General features: G+C 43.5%; 1 protein-coding gene across 7 annotated transcripts in view; it reads left to right on the top strand.

The window, feature by feature from the left end:
* ELMOD3 (ELMO domain containing 3) overlaps nucleotides 1-12,900 on the top strand; it is a 30,902-nt gene extending 18,002 nt beyond the window's left edge. For 6 of the 7 annotated variants that reach the window (XM_082200593.1, XM_082200594.1, XM_082200598.1 and 3 more), the window contains 5 exons: nucleotides 840-962; nucleotides 2,452-2,582; nucleotides 6,192-6,268; nucleotides 9,634-9,761; nucleotides 11,534-12,900. In XM_082200593.1, coding sequence (XP_082056719.1) covers nucleotides 840-962; nucleotides 2,452-2,582; nucleotides 6,192-6,268; nucleotides 9,634-9,761; nucleotides 11,534-11,757 — 683 coding nt within the window. In that variant the 3' untranslated portion in view covers nucleotides 11,758-12,900. Of the gene's footprint in view, nucleotides 1-839; nucleotides 963-2,451; nucleotides 2,583-6,191; nucleotides 6,269-9,407; nucleotides 9,613-9,633; nucleotides 9,762-11,533 lie in introns of those variants that run through there. The other variant, XM_082200597.1, reaches the window with a different exon arrangement.
* The last annotated feature ends 202 nt before the right edge of the window (nucleotides 12,901-13,102 follow it).

Here is a 13,102-nt window from a genome sequence, read left to right as displayed (position 1 = left end):
ACTGAATCTGGTCCAAAAGTCCGTTCCAAAACTAAAGCGTTCCAAAACCAAGGTGCGCTTTCCCATAGAAAGTAATGCAAAATGGATTAATCTGTTCCAGACTTTTAAAAACAACCACTAAAACAGCCGTTTGACATGAATTTTACTATGTAATGAGATCATTGATCCATAAAATGAAAGCAATAAACAATGTACTGCAGTCCCACAATCAATCAGTAGCTGAACTGGGTTCCACACAGTCACAAAAAACAACAAAAAAGAGAGCTTCCAAAACAAAAACTCAAAATAAGTAGCAAAAACAGACAGACACTCAAAACAGAAGTGTGGCACTCAAATCGGAAGTGTAACACTCAAAACAGAGCACGTTCGGCTTCCAAAAAAAAGTTCACAAACCTGAGTACTTCCGGGTTTGCAGTGTTTGGGTTCCAAGTTGTTTGAGTACCAAGGTACCACTGTAATGTGATTGGAGCCTGCTGATATGTCTCTTCTGCCTGAACATCACATGGATGCAGGCAGGGTGCTGCCTGCTTTGCCTTGACTTTCCTGTGTTGCAGGGGGTGGGATTGCATGACCCTTGTCCCTTCCGGTTGATTTTGCCTTTTCAGAACCTGAACCTTGCCTTGTTTCAGATGGTCTTGCTGGAGCCTGACCTTGTACTCAGTTGATTTTGCCTTGCTTCCTTTGCTCTTTGCACTCTTCCTCACTTGGGTTAAAAACGCTCAAGGCCACTGCTTGGCAGAGAACAGATCTTTATGCGAAGATACCAAGGATTAAACTTGGGCCTATCTAGGGTAGAGACTTGTTTAAGCAGAGAAAATAATCAGCATTTCCCTCAACAGGTGGCTTGGATAACAATGAAAAAGTGCACATGAGGATCCTGCAAACGATTTACAAGAAACTAACGGGGTCCCGTTTTGATTGTGCCCGTTATGGAGCCCATTGGGAAGACCTGGGATTTCAAGGTATGGAGGAAGTACATGAACAATATTCTTCATACGAGCTTGGCATGGCATGACTTTTGCTTCTGCTGTAACATGTGGAAGGGGAACATGCATTTTCCCCAGGAAAGATCTATGGGTCATACATTATTTTGCAGGGGAAGATCGGTGAGTTCCCTGTTTGCAGGATATAGCAGAAGCCTTTAAAAAGCTGCTCACACCTCCCTTTTTTGACACTTTATTTGAAATAATCCTCATCCTAAACATCCAGCAAGAACCACTGTAACATTTCAAAAACCCTGAATATTTTGAGTTTGGGCAGTTGTTTTATAGGCCTGCTTCCACAGACATTATGTACGTGATTTGTAAGGAGTTTCTTATTTAACATACTGTTATGGTTTAATACTAACATCACATGACCTTGGAGGGAATGGGAGTTATTTATTTTTAAATGTATATATCACTTTATAGATTGCAAATGCAAGTATTCAACAACAGATACAGGACAACAGTAAAAGCAGCCAAAACACTTTTGGGGCTTTTGGGGCTGCTTTGACTTCTGTCCTGTATCAGTTGTTGAATATGGGAAGCAGCATCAATAAAAACAAGGATGCAGCAACAGGCAATAGGTAAAGGTAAAGGTCTTGACAGCCTCTAGGGTTGTGCGCTCATCTCACTCTAGAGGCTGGGAGCCAGTGCTGTCCGTAGACACTTCCGGGTCACGTGGCCAGCGTGACAAGCTGCATCTGGCGAGCCAGCGCAGCACATGGAAACTCCGTTTACCTTCCCGCTGGTAAGCGGTCCCTATTTATCTACTTGCACCCGGGGATGCTTTCGAACTGCTAGGTTGGCAGGCGCTGGGACCGAATGATGGGAGCACACCCCGCTGCGGGGATTCGAACCGCCGACCATGTGATCGGCAAGTCCTAGGCACTGAGGTTTTACCCACAGCGCCACCCGCGTCCCAAGGAGCAACAGGCAATAGAATCATCTAATTAAAAACCTGGGAGAAGAGTGGGGTGCCAGATGAATGTCTCTGGGAGTCATTTCCACAACCGGGGTGCCAATACTTTGTTTCCATGCGCCTTGCCTCAGAAAGTTGGGGCATTTGAAGAAAGACTTCTGAATAATTTGAGTGGGCGACTTCATTCAGGGAGTAGATGGTCTTTTTTAGATAGCTTGGTCCCCTATTGCATTCGCCTTGGAGATAAGCTGTAACGTGCAGGCCAGAATGTTTCATTCGGTAATTCAGATCACCGTTTTCCTGTGGCTTTCAATTTGGAGTCATTCAGGTATGGCTACATAATGGAAATGATGTATTGGGTGCTCATGAGAGAGAGCGTCAAGCTTTCATCAGGCCACATTAATTTTAGCATTGCCTTTCTGGGTTTGCCTTGGCAATTAACAATCCTCTAATGTAGCTTTATGCATGCAATCATTCACAAATATGGCCTGTGTAAGAGCGTTTATTGCCTTGGCTTAACTGTCTCTCTGTGTGTGTTTTATACTTAAGGGATGGATCCTGGCACAGACCTACGTGGGACTGGAATGCTAGGATTAATGCAAACACTATATTTTGTAATGGATTCTCGGATATTACCCGTAGCTCGAGAGATTTTCAAGTTATCCCATCACGAAACACAGGCACGTTTCCTTTTTCTGAGCTCGGGTTTTTGAAATGTTATTGAAAACCTGTGGGAGAGATAACTTTGCAAGCCTGGCCTCCTACTGGTTATAACGGAAGGCCTTTATTTTTTGACAGCCTAAATCATCAGCTTGAAAGATTCCTAGAGTGTCGACTGCTTTTGTCTAAACTGCTTTTCGTCTGAAATGGCTCGGTCCTTTAACTACATCTCCTTGGACTACATGTTGGGAGATCTCATGTTCTAATAATTAGGGTATTTTAGTCTCTAAAAATTCCATGTCTGTAATGGCAAAGCACAGTTGGTCATTAGCTCTGAATTCAGCCACTTAATTTTTTTCATCTCTCCTTTCCTTCTACTCTTCCCTCCCCACCACAATATAATCTTATTTATGTCTGCCATAGTATGTTTTTTAAAAAAGATATTTATTAGAGTTTTTAAAAATATAACAATAAAAAATAATAATAAAAAGAAACAAAATACAACATAAAAACATTTAAAAAACAAATAATTTTTCATAACATATCTTTCTTACACTTATTTCCCCAGACCTCCTCATGCCTCCCTTCTTTGTATTCCACTTCAATTTGTTAGTTCAGCAAGTCCTTACCATTAAGCTTCTACCCATTTATAAACCTTTTTTTCCATATCTCCTAAAGCATTACAGCTGGAAACCTCTTAGTTTATCCAACATCCTCCTAACATTCATTAATTTTACAATATTTCTGTAAATAATCTTTAAATTTCTTCCAGTCTTCTTTCACCAACTCTTCTCCCTGGTCTCGGATTCTGCCAGTCATTTCTGCCAATTCCATGTAGCCAGTCACCTTCATCTGCCATTCTTCCAGAGTGGGTAGATCTTGTGTCTTCCAGTACTTTGCAATGAGTATTCTTGCTGCTGTTGTAGCATACATAAAAAAAGTTCTGTCCTTCTTTGGCACCAATTGGCCGACAATGCCCAGGAGAAAGGCCTCTGGTTTCTTCAGGAAGGTATATTTAAATACCTTTTTCAGTTCATTATATATCATTTCCCATATAATTCCCATATAATTATGTCTGCCATACTATGCACCCACAGTAATGTTTCCAGTATCCAAACAATCTCTGGCTGAATCTTTCATGAGCCTTTGGCTGTGCTTTAGGAAGACTTGTAGATCGGAGGGATGATGAACCTGTGACGCTCCAGATGTTGTTGGATGCCTCAGCCTCAGCCCCAGCCGGAATGACGACTACTCAGGGATGGTGGGGATTAAAGTCCAGCAACATCTGGCGTGCCACAGCTGTCCCACCATTGTTTTAACTATCCAGTTTAGATTTTACAACCAATACTTGAACCTTCAGCCTGAATCCTTGTTTGAACCTTCAGCCTGAAACCTTGTTGAACTGCTTTCTGATCCAGGATTTGGGGGTATTTGCATAACATTTTGATGGGTTATGCTGCTTTCTTTGAGTGGAAGATTTGGGCATTGGCCTTGAGAATCCAGACTAGGTCTTGATAGAAATGCAAATGGCCATATGGTATTAGTAGGTATATCTTAGATTGACCAAGGCAGAGATCTTTTTGCAGTAAAGGTGGCATTAGATTTCTTTTTTTTTTTTTTAAGAGGCTGGTTGATATTTGTATGTTCGGTACAACAACGTTTCATCATGCTGAAATGATATTGCTTGTATTTCTCCTCCCCTTCCCCCAAATAAAAATATCAATAAATTATTGGGGGAGAATAAAAGAAATTTAAGCACCACCTTTCCCATTAGCTCATTGAAAGGCATTTCTGGGAAACAGGGTGGAAACTAATGCATAATAAGATGCTGAAATGTAGCTGATGCTCCCACTGTGTCTGGAGGCCTTTGCTAAAATTGGTCCCACCAGAGGCATTTGGAGGTCCAGAAAAAAGAACCATTAGCATCTCAGCTGGCAGTCTGGTGGAGCCTTTGTGAACCTGGTGCCTTCCAGACCAGCTGTGCTGATGGGAGTTTTACCTCTTTTACCTTTCAAGCCCAAAACTTCTGAAGGTCGTCAGGTCAGGGAAGGGTGGTCTAGCATATCTTTTTATGTTCCTCTTTGGCAGGTTAGTCAGCTACGCTTGGTGGGTTTATGATTTGGTACTCCCTGCTCTTAACAGCATTTTCCCAAATTGTCTTACTTTTCCTATTGACGTGAGGTTAGTATTCTGCAAACAGCCTAACTGGAACCTTGCTGCTCTTTAATTTACAATAAATTATACCAGGGTACTAGAGTTTTCTTGATTTCTTTTTGGTTATGTGATCTGGGTTTTGTGTGAGGAGTTTTTGTGCATTTTTAATACTTATCCTTCGCTAGGAAAGCAGAATTGGTTCAGAGTCCCCCAGTGGAGGGAAGCAGAACAATGAGGTCCTGGGACCTCTGCTGGATGAACCTGAAATTCCTCTCCCTTTTCCTCCCAAAGGCCTACCCCAGTCCCTTTCCCAGTTTCTAAGCAAGTTGAGGAAGTACCGATAATCACGAAGGGTGAAAACATGATTTTAATCACATATCTACTCTCTTCCAGTATACTACAACTTACTATGTTGTCAATGCAAATAGGCAAAGTCAGTAAGGGATGGCAGGGGTAAGGTTTTGGGACCGCAGTGGTATTTGCTTGTCAGTCAGAATGGTCAAGGGCATGCCGTATAGTCCAGGGCAGGCATGATTTGTTCTTGAGGACAGGAGGTGGCGTTGCACACTGTTGTGTCCTTCCAACACCTTGCTGCTGCTCCCCATCATCTGCTGCCTGAAGCCGTTGTCTTACCATGCCCAATGGTACAGCTGGCCCTAAGCACTGGGCAAGAATGACAGAAAGCCAAGCTCTGAAGGGTTTGATCCAGACATAGTTATGCTTAGAGTTAGATACACTGAAAATGTAATAGACAACAATTTCAGTGGGTCTGCCGTGAGACTGACTATGTCTGGATTCAACTCTTATTGTTAATGATTGTTTTAAAAAATAAATACTGTATGTAAATCAATAAAACTAAAGCTCGGTTCTGAAAAGCAGAGGAAACAGAGCAAAGGAACAGAGTAGAAGACTTAGCCAAACGGGGTCTTCTCCGAGGACTCGAGTTGCTTGGACCAAGAAGCAAGTTCTGAGGCTAGAGCATTAAAAGGCCCATTGAGAAGGATTGGTGCTTGGGGTCAGCTGACGGGATGTTGTAAGATGCTGTGTTCTGCACTCTAAAGGCACCACTTAGGTTGCAGTACCAGTGTGTCAGGTTTGTGGTTGAGACAGCACCAGTGAGACAGCAGCTAAGATACCAGAGCTGGGACCAGAGCCTTGCTCTGAGATGTTTTGAACAGAGAAAATGCCACAACTTCAGGTCAAATGGGTCACACCTGATTTTTATAAGAGGAACAAATCAAATTGGCATATCTGTTGAAAGGATTCATAATCTAAAACCAGAACATGTTGCCTGAATTTGACTTGCTGCTTAAATGTAAGGTCAAGTACAGAAACTGACCCAAATCTCTGTGTAGGGGTTTCATCCAGGCATATATAAGTGAACTAAAAAACACACAAAACAAGTATGAATTTTACTTCCCGTTAATTAGGGACAGGGCACACTTTTTTTTGATGTATTTCCAATTCCTTTACAGAATTTCCCTTTCTGTGTGATGTCTGTCAATATTACTCGTATTGTAATCCAAGTGCTGAGGGAAGAACGCCTTTCCAGGTGAGTTCGTTGCAGATATCTTTTATTACGGATGGCATGGTAGAGCTGTGTTCAAGTTGTTGCCGCTGTTTTCATTGCTATGGAACCATGCAGCTCAAGAAGAATGAAAACATTTACATTGGCGTGGACGTTAAGTACTGCTTCTGTAAAATGTTGGGAATATATTGAATACATTTTTTTTAAAAATTCCATGAATACAGAAGATCCAGGACTGTAAGCATAACTGACAGGTCAGTCAGCTAAATTAGGGGGGCCCTGCAAGCTAGATCCTTATCTTCCTTTACCCCATGTGAGCCAAATTTGATAGGATGTGGGCCATCCTCCTGTCATTCAACCAATGCATTCCTGTGAGGAATTTGATCACACAGCTGATCCCTGCAGAAAGCAGGCACCACCACTCCTCAGGTGATGTTTTCCCCAGTAGGGGACGCAAGTGGCGCTGTGGTCTAAACCTCTGAGCCTCTTGGGCTTGCTGATCGGAAGGTCGGCGGTTCAAATCGCCATGACTGGGTGAGCTCCTGTAGCTGTCTCAGCTCCTGCCAACCTAGCAGTTCGAAAGCACACCAGCGCCAGTAGATAAATAGGTACCACTGCGATGGGAAAATAAACAGTGTTTCCATGTACTCTAGTTTCCCTCATGGTGTCCATTGCGCCAGAAGTGGTTTTGTCCTGCTGGCCACATGACCCGGAAATCTGTCTGTGGACAAACGCCTGCTCCCTCGGCCTGGAAGCGGAGATGAGTGCTACACCCCATAGTTGATTTCGACTGGACTGAACCATCCAGGGGTCCTTTACTTTTACCTTTCCCCCAGTGCTCTCCATTGTGAAAGAGGGGGATGGAAAAGCTGAATAGGGCATGCAGCTTGAAAAACAAGCCTTGCTATATTTTTGGTTTACCACTCGTTGTTTGTTTGAATGGTAAATCACGACAAATCATGCACTGTGTGTGTGTGAAGAGTCCTGGAAGACTTGCTCTCTGCTTTGCAGGTTTTTTCCACCTGGCCTGGGGTGGCAGGGCCATGACTGACTCCAACTACAAAAGCTGAGGATGTTGAACACTCTTTGGCTGGGGTGTTTGGGGGTATTTGTTGGGGTGGGGTTGTTGCTGTTTTTTTCTTTTTCTTTTGGTATCTTCATTTTAGATCTTGCGATTTATGTGACAATTGTTGTGCATTTTTTGATGTTTCATTTATTGTTTATGACTACTTTTGTTGTGGGTTTTTTTACGTAGTAAGACACCCTGAGCATTGGAGGCACATTCATGATTAAGCCATAGTTTATGACATGGGGCATGCTGATGTTTTGGAGTGGCATTTGCACCCCAAAGCCACACATTCTTACTTTGGAGTAAGCTTCACTGTGTTTGGCGGGGCTTATTCGCTAGTAAGGAGGCTTAGGATTGCAAGTTTTCAGGGGGAGTGCATTGCTGCAAATGTGGCAAGTAGCAGGAATCACACCACTTACTGACGCTTGGGTTTTAAAGTGACTTTAAAAAGTGTCTCTTTAAAAGCAAACTAATTCAGGGCAGCTCATGGGTAGGATATTACTTTGGGGGTATAATTTTGTGGGGAATTTTATTTAGTGGTGCCTTGGGGGTTATGATAAATGAAGGCCAATGAAAGGGAATTGATTTTGAGCAGAAGATGGGGGGGGATTAATTGGGAGGGGGAATTAACTGAAGAGGAGCTGCTTTAGGTCTTTGTGCGTTTGCTTCAAAGCTTTGTTCTGCTCAGAGGAGGGGAAACATTTCACACATGCTCAGTGCCCGAGATGCCAGACTTTTTGAGAACAAAATGTGACAACCCTATTCATCCTCTTCCAAGATGTGGAAAGACTACCTCCTTCCTGCCAGTCCGTACTGCAGAAATTGGTGACCATTTTTTGTCAGTTCTGGAAAAGGGGAGGAGGAAAGATTGCCAGGAGGGCACTTACAGAATTAAAAGCAGCCTAGAATTCCTTAGTACCTTCAAACCTAACACATTTATTGTTGCCTTAGCTTTTTGTAAGCCAAGATCTTATTTCTTTGGATGCATGCATTGTACCACGTTGGTTTCATAGTGCTTCACGTACACCTGGTATTGTAGTGCCCTTACTGTGAGCCTCCAAGGTAGACCTGTATTATTATCCCCACATGCTGGGGGAAGGGACAGTGGCCATGGCTAGCACACATAATAAAAAGGTAAAGGACCCCTGGATGGTTAAGTCCAGTCAAAGGTGACTATGGGGTTGTGGCACTCATCTCGCTTTCAGGCCGAGGGAGCCGGCGTTTGTTCACAGACAGCTTTCCAAGTCATGTGGCCAGCAGGACAAAACCACTTCTCCCCCCACCCATAATTTTTATTAAATTTTTCCAAATATCTTAAACACAATGCAGCTTAACAATATTTCTCTATATCTTATCTGAGTTAACTTCCCTCCACCCCTCTTCTGGCTTCTCTACATTGCTCCTGCTTTAAGCGCGATTACTATATATACATTCTATAAGTGTCTATAATTCCTTAATAAATTTTTGTATTATACTTTAGACATACATTCCTTATTACAATACAACAATACATCTTGTGGTCTAACCAAATGCTTACAATAAACGTGATGAGTTTTATTTCAGTCCTGTGAGTGTCTTTATTTATGTACAGTTTTCTTGATAAGTATACCATAAATTTGGACCATTCTTTTTGGAATTTCTCACCGTCCTGCTGTCGGATTCTTCCAGTTAGCCTTGCTGTTTCCGCATACTCCAATACTTTCTGTTGCCATTCTTCAATTGTTGGGATATCCTGTTGTTTCAACAGGAGCAGTCTTCCTGTTGTTGTGGCATACAGGAAGAATTTCTGATCCTCCAATCAGAGCCCCGGAAACGCTGTTTACCTTCCCGCCACAGTGGTACTTATTTATCTACTTGCACTGGTGTGCTTTTCAGCTTCTAGGTTGGCAGGAGCTGGGACAGAACAATGGGAGCTCACCCCGTCATGGGGATTCGAACCGCTTACCTTCTGATCAGCAAGCCCAAGAGGCTCAGTGGTTTAGACCGCAGCGCCACCCTCTGGGCCATCATCTCAGGCTTTCTTTTGACATGGGTGTGTGTGAACTCCCCCTTGTTTGACCTTAAATTCCAGAGGCGTGTTGTCTTTCCCCCCAGCAAAATGAAATGTTTCTTGGCAAGTAAAAGCATGCTCTTAGTGACGGAAATGCAAGTCTTTGCCGGCCAATATGGAGTGACATTACTGAGCCAGATCGACCAGAAGTCTGAATTGGTATAAAGCAGCTCCTTGTGTGTCGTTTCCCCTTTTGTCTTTTCCTGTAAATAGGCCCAATGATAGGGAAGATGACCCTGGGAGTTAATTTGTTGTTCTTGTCTGTTTCAGAGAGTGTAATCGAAGGCAGCAAGTCATTGCAGTGCTAAATGATTTGTACGTGGCTGTATTTTTGCGCCTCTTCAACATCTGGAAAGCACAACAAAAGACTATTTCCGACTCTGGTTTTGTTCTAAAAGGTGGGCTGTTTTAGTCCTGTTCAAAAGAAAGAAAATATACAGTATAGCAATTCCTTGTTCCGTGCCTATACGTTCCTTTATGGGAGATCTGATTGCCATGATCAGACTCGTGTGCGGAGATAAATGTTTGTGTCGTTGATTCTTGAATATGGTGCTGCAGGCAAATGCTATGTGTCAATTTATAACTGGGCAAATAAAGCATATGTGCTGGCATTTGTTGAATTTGCATAACTGAAGCTAGGTCTGACGCCTAATTAAAGAAATTCTAGCTGATAAATCAGGTGTTTTAATTAATTAAATAAATCTGCCTAAGTGTGCATATTCCTTATACAATTCCACAATTCTTTTTGAGGAAAAGGAAAAGGAGGTATATAAATGTAATAAATTATATGTATGTGTGTGTGTGTGTACAGACACTCTCTGCATGCGCAGAATTTCTGAGCTTTCAGATGTACTTGCATCTTCAAGCTAGTGCATCTTCAAAGCTCCTGCCTTCTTTTAAAAATCAGGACTCCAAAATGTGATTTTCGGATTGCCAAATTCTGCACCCAGTACTGAATTCTGTGTTTGTAAGATGCAATCATGAACCTGCAGAACACTCCCCTGACCATAGCTGCTTAAACTCTGAAGAGACTGGAAGAATTTGGAAAGCTACTTTTACTTGGCTTCTAGACTCCTCTCCAAAATGTCATTTTCATAGCTGTGCAGGTTTGCAGTAGATTTTCTCCATGCTCTTCTCCATAACATTATAAACCTTTACCCTGATACCAGCACCAACCCTGCACTTGGCTTAAAAAGCTCAAAAGTGGCCTTTCCTCACAGGGAAGGTGAGCTGGAAGTCAAACTGGCTAACCTTTTTCCAACCCAGGTGTCTTGACTTCTTCAGAGTATGTTCCTACCAGATACAGTGATACCTCGGGTTAAGAACTTAATTCGTTCTGGAGGTCTGTTCTTAACCTGAAACTGTTCTTAACCTGAAGCACCACTTTAGCTAACGGGGCCTCCTGCTGCTGCTGTGCCACTAGAGCACAATTTCTGTTCTCATCCTGAAGCAAAGTTCTTAACCCGAGGTACTATTTCTGGGTTAACGGAGTCTATAACCTGAAGCATATGTAACCTGAGGTACCACTGTATCATAGAATCATAGAATCATAGAGTTGGAAGAGACCACAAGGGCCATCGAGTCCAACCCCCTGCCAAGCAGGAAACACCATCAGAGCACTCCCGACGTATGGTTGTCAAGCCTCTGCTTAAAGACCTCCAAAGTAGGAGACTCCACCACACTCCTTGGCAGCAAATTCCACTGTCAAACAGCTCTTACCGTCAGGAAGTTCTTCCTAATGTTTAGGTGGAATCTTCTTTCTTGTAGTTTGGATCCATTGCTCCGTGTCCGCTTCTCTGGAGCAGCAGAAAACAACTTTTCTCCCTCCTCTATGTGACATCCTTTTATATATTTGATCATGGCTATCATATCACCCCTTAACCTCATTTTCTCCAGGCTAAACATGCCCAGCTCCCTTAGCCATTCCTCATAAGGCATCGTTTCCAGGCCTTTGACCATTTTGGTTGCCCTCCTCTGGACACGTTCCAGTTTGTCAGTGTCCTTCTTGCATTGTGGTGCCCAGAACTGGACACAGTACTCCAGGTGAGGTCTGACCAGAGCAGAATACAGTGGCATTATTACTTCCCTTGATCTAGATGCTATACTCCTATTGATGCAGCCCAGAATCATGTTTCTCTCTTTCTCTCTCTCTCTCTTTTTCTTTTTGCAGAAGTGGAGGCATTTGCTAAAAGAAACCCGAAGCAGCTGCTGAGACATTTGGAGACTTACATGAACGGGATTTCGCTTTCAGCAGGGGAAGACGGCTTTCAGGCCAACGCTTTCACCTCGGAGGTCCTCGGTTCGAACCTGAACTCTGTGAGAGCTGACAGTAAGGAGCTGAATTTTACTGGAGTCGGTGAGCTGCCGACATCGGAGAGAGAGCAAGACAGCTGATCCGGTCCCAGGGAAATGGGAAAAGTCCTTGTTGTACATGATAAGTCGACAAAGCCGGTTGATATGGTCTCTTAGTGGCTGTGTGGCCCGGCTGCAGAAATGCTCACAGGGAGGGCTGAAGGTCTTGGAATGCTGCTAAAGTAGAAGTGCGGGGGCTTCAGTTTGGGCCAGAGGCGCTAAGCAAGGTAGAGCGAGAGCCCCAGGGGTGGAGTCTGGGTTCAAGAGCAAACTGCTTCAGTTCTACAACGAAGCAATCTGGGCAGGATCCATTCATCCCGGTTAGTAGCACTAAAGCTGTGAAGCTGACCTTTCTTTTGTTGCGGGAGTGTATATCTGAATTTCCAAATCCTCTCACACACTGAAAATAAAACGTTCTTCCGGTTCCCGAGGTTTGTTAGAGCTAAGAAACCTATGTTTATGCATTGCTGAATGCGAGCTAATTTGAGCCTTGAGCTGCTGCAACGAGAGGCTAGTTGTGGGCCTACAATTTCTTCAGTTAGGATTATTATTATTATTATTATTACTGGGGAACATACGAGACACAAAGCTGTTGAATCCTTTTTACTCCCGTCAACTGGGAAGCATCGATTTCTCAGTTGATGTGCACCTGCTGTGACATATCAACCCACAGGATGTGTATGTGTGTGTGTGTGTGTGTCTTTTGTTTTTTAAATGGGATTGTCAACAGGAACCACTGAATGTGTACTGAAATTGTGAGCACCCGACTTATATGCTATTGAGGGTGGTCACAGACAACCAGCAACGACACAGTAGTTGTGTGAAAACGTACCATATGGCGGCTGCAACTGCAAGGTGAGGCACTGTGTGGCTTTCAACCATCTGGAAAACCCAGTGGTTACTACACCTCGGTTTTCCTGGATGGCTGGGGTGGTTGGTAGGGATGGTAGCAGTGGAACTACTAGGCTTACCATATGACTGGCTAACATATGAATGACTCTTGTAACGTGGTGGAAACGGCCGCAGTTTTCAGCAGCTGACATGTGGTGCCCAGTGACTCATTTTCACCCTGCGATAATCTTCTTCGGACGTCCTGTCCGGCATACCAGCTGTATTGTATGTAAAGTTGTAGCCCTGGCTGATACTGGGCTTTTCCATTAAACTTACTACAATCTTCAACCCTAAGCTATGTGTCTGTTTTCTTCATGCCATGAAATAAAAAAGGTAAAAGAAGAAAGTAAAGATGCTCTGGATGGTTAAAGGCGACTACTGGGTTGCGGCACTCGTCCTGCTTTCAGGCCGAGGGTGCTGGAGTTTGACCACAGACAGCTTTCCGGGTCATGTGGCCAGCATGACTAAACTGCTTCTGGTGCAATGGAACACCGTG

The sequence above is a fragment of the Podarcis vaucheri genome, assembly GCF_965113315.1.
Source record: "Podarcis vaucheri genome assembly, chromosome: 15".
Taxonomy (NCBI): domain Eukaryota; kingdom Metazoa; phylum Chordata; class Lepidosauria; order Squamata; family Lacertidae; genus Podarcis; species Podarcis vaucheri.
The sequence above is the reverse complement of the archived record's forward strand: the minus strand, read 5'-3'. Positions and strand labels throughout refer to the sequence as shown.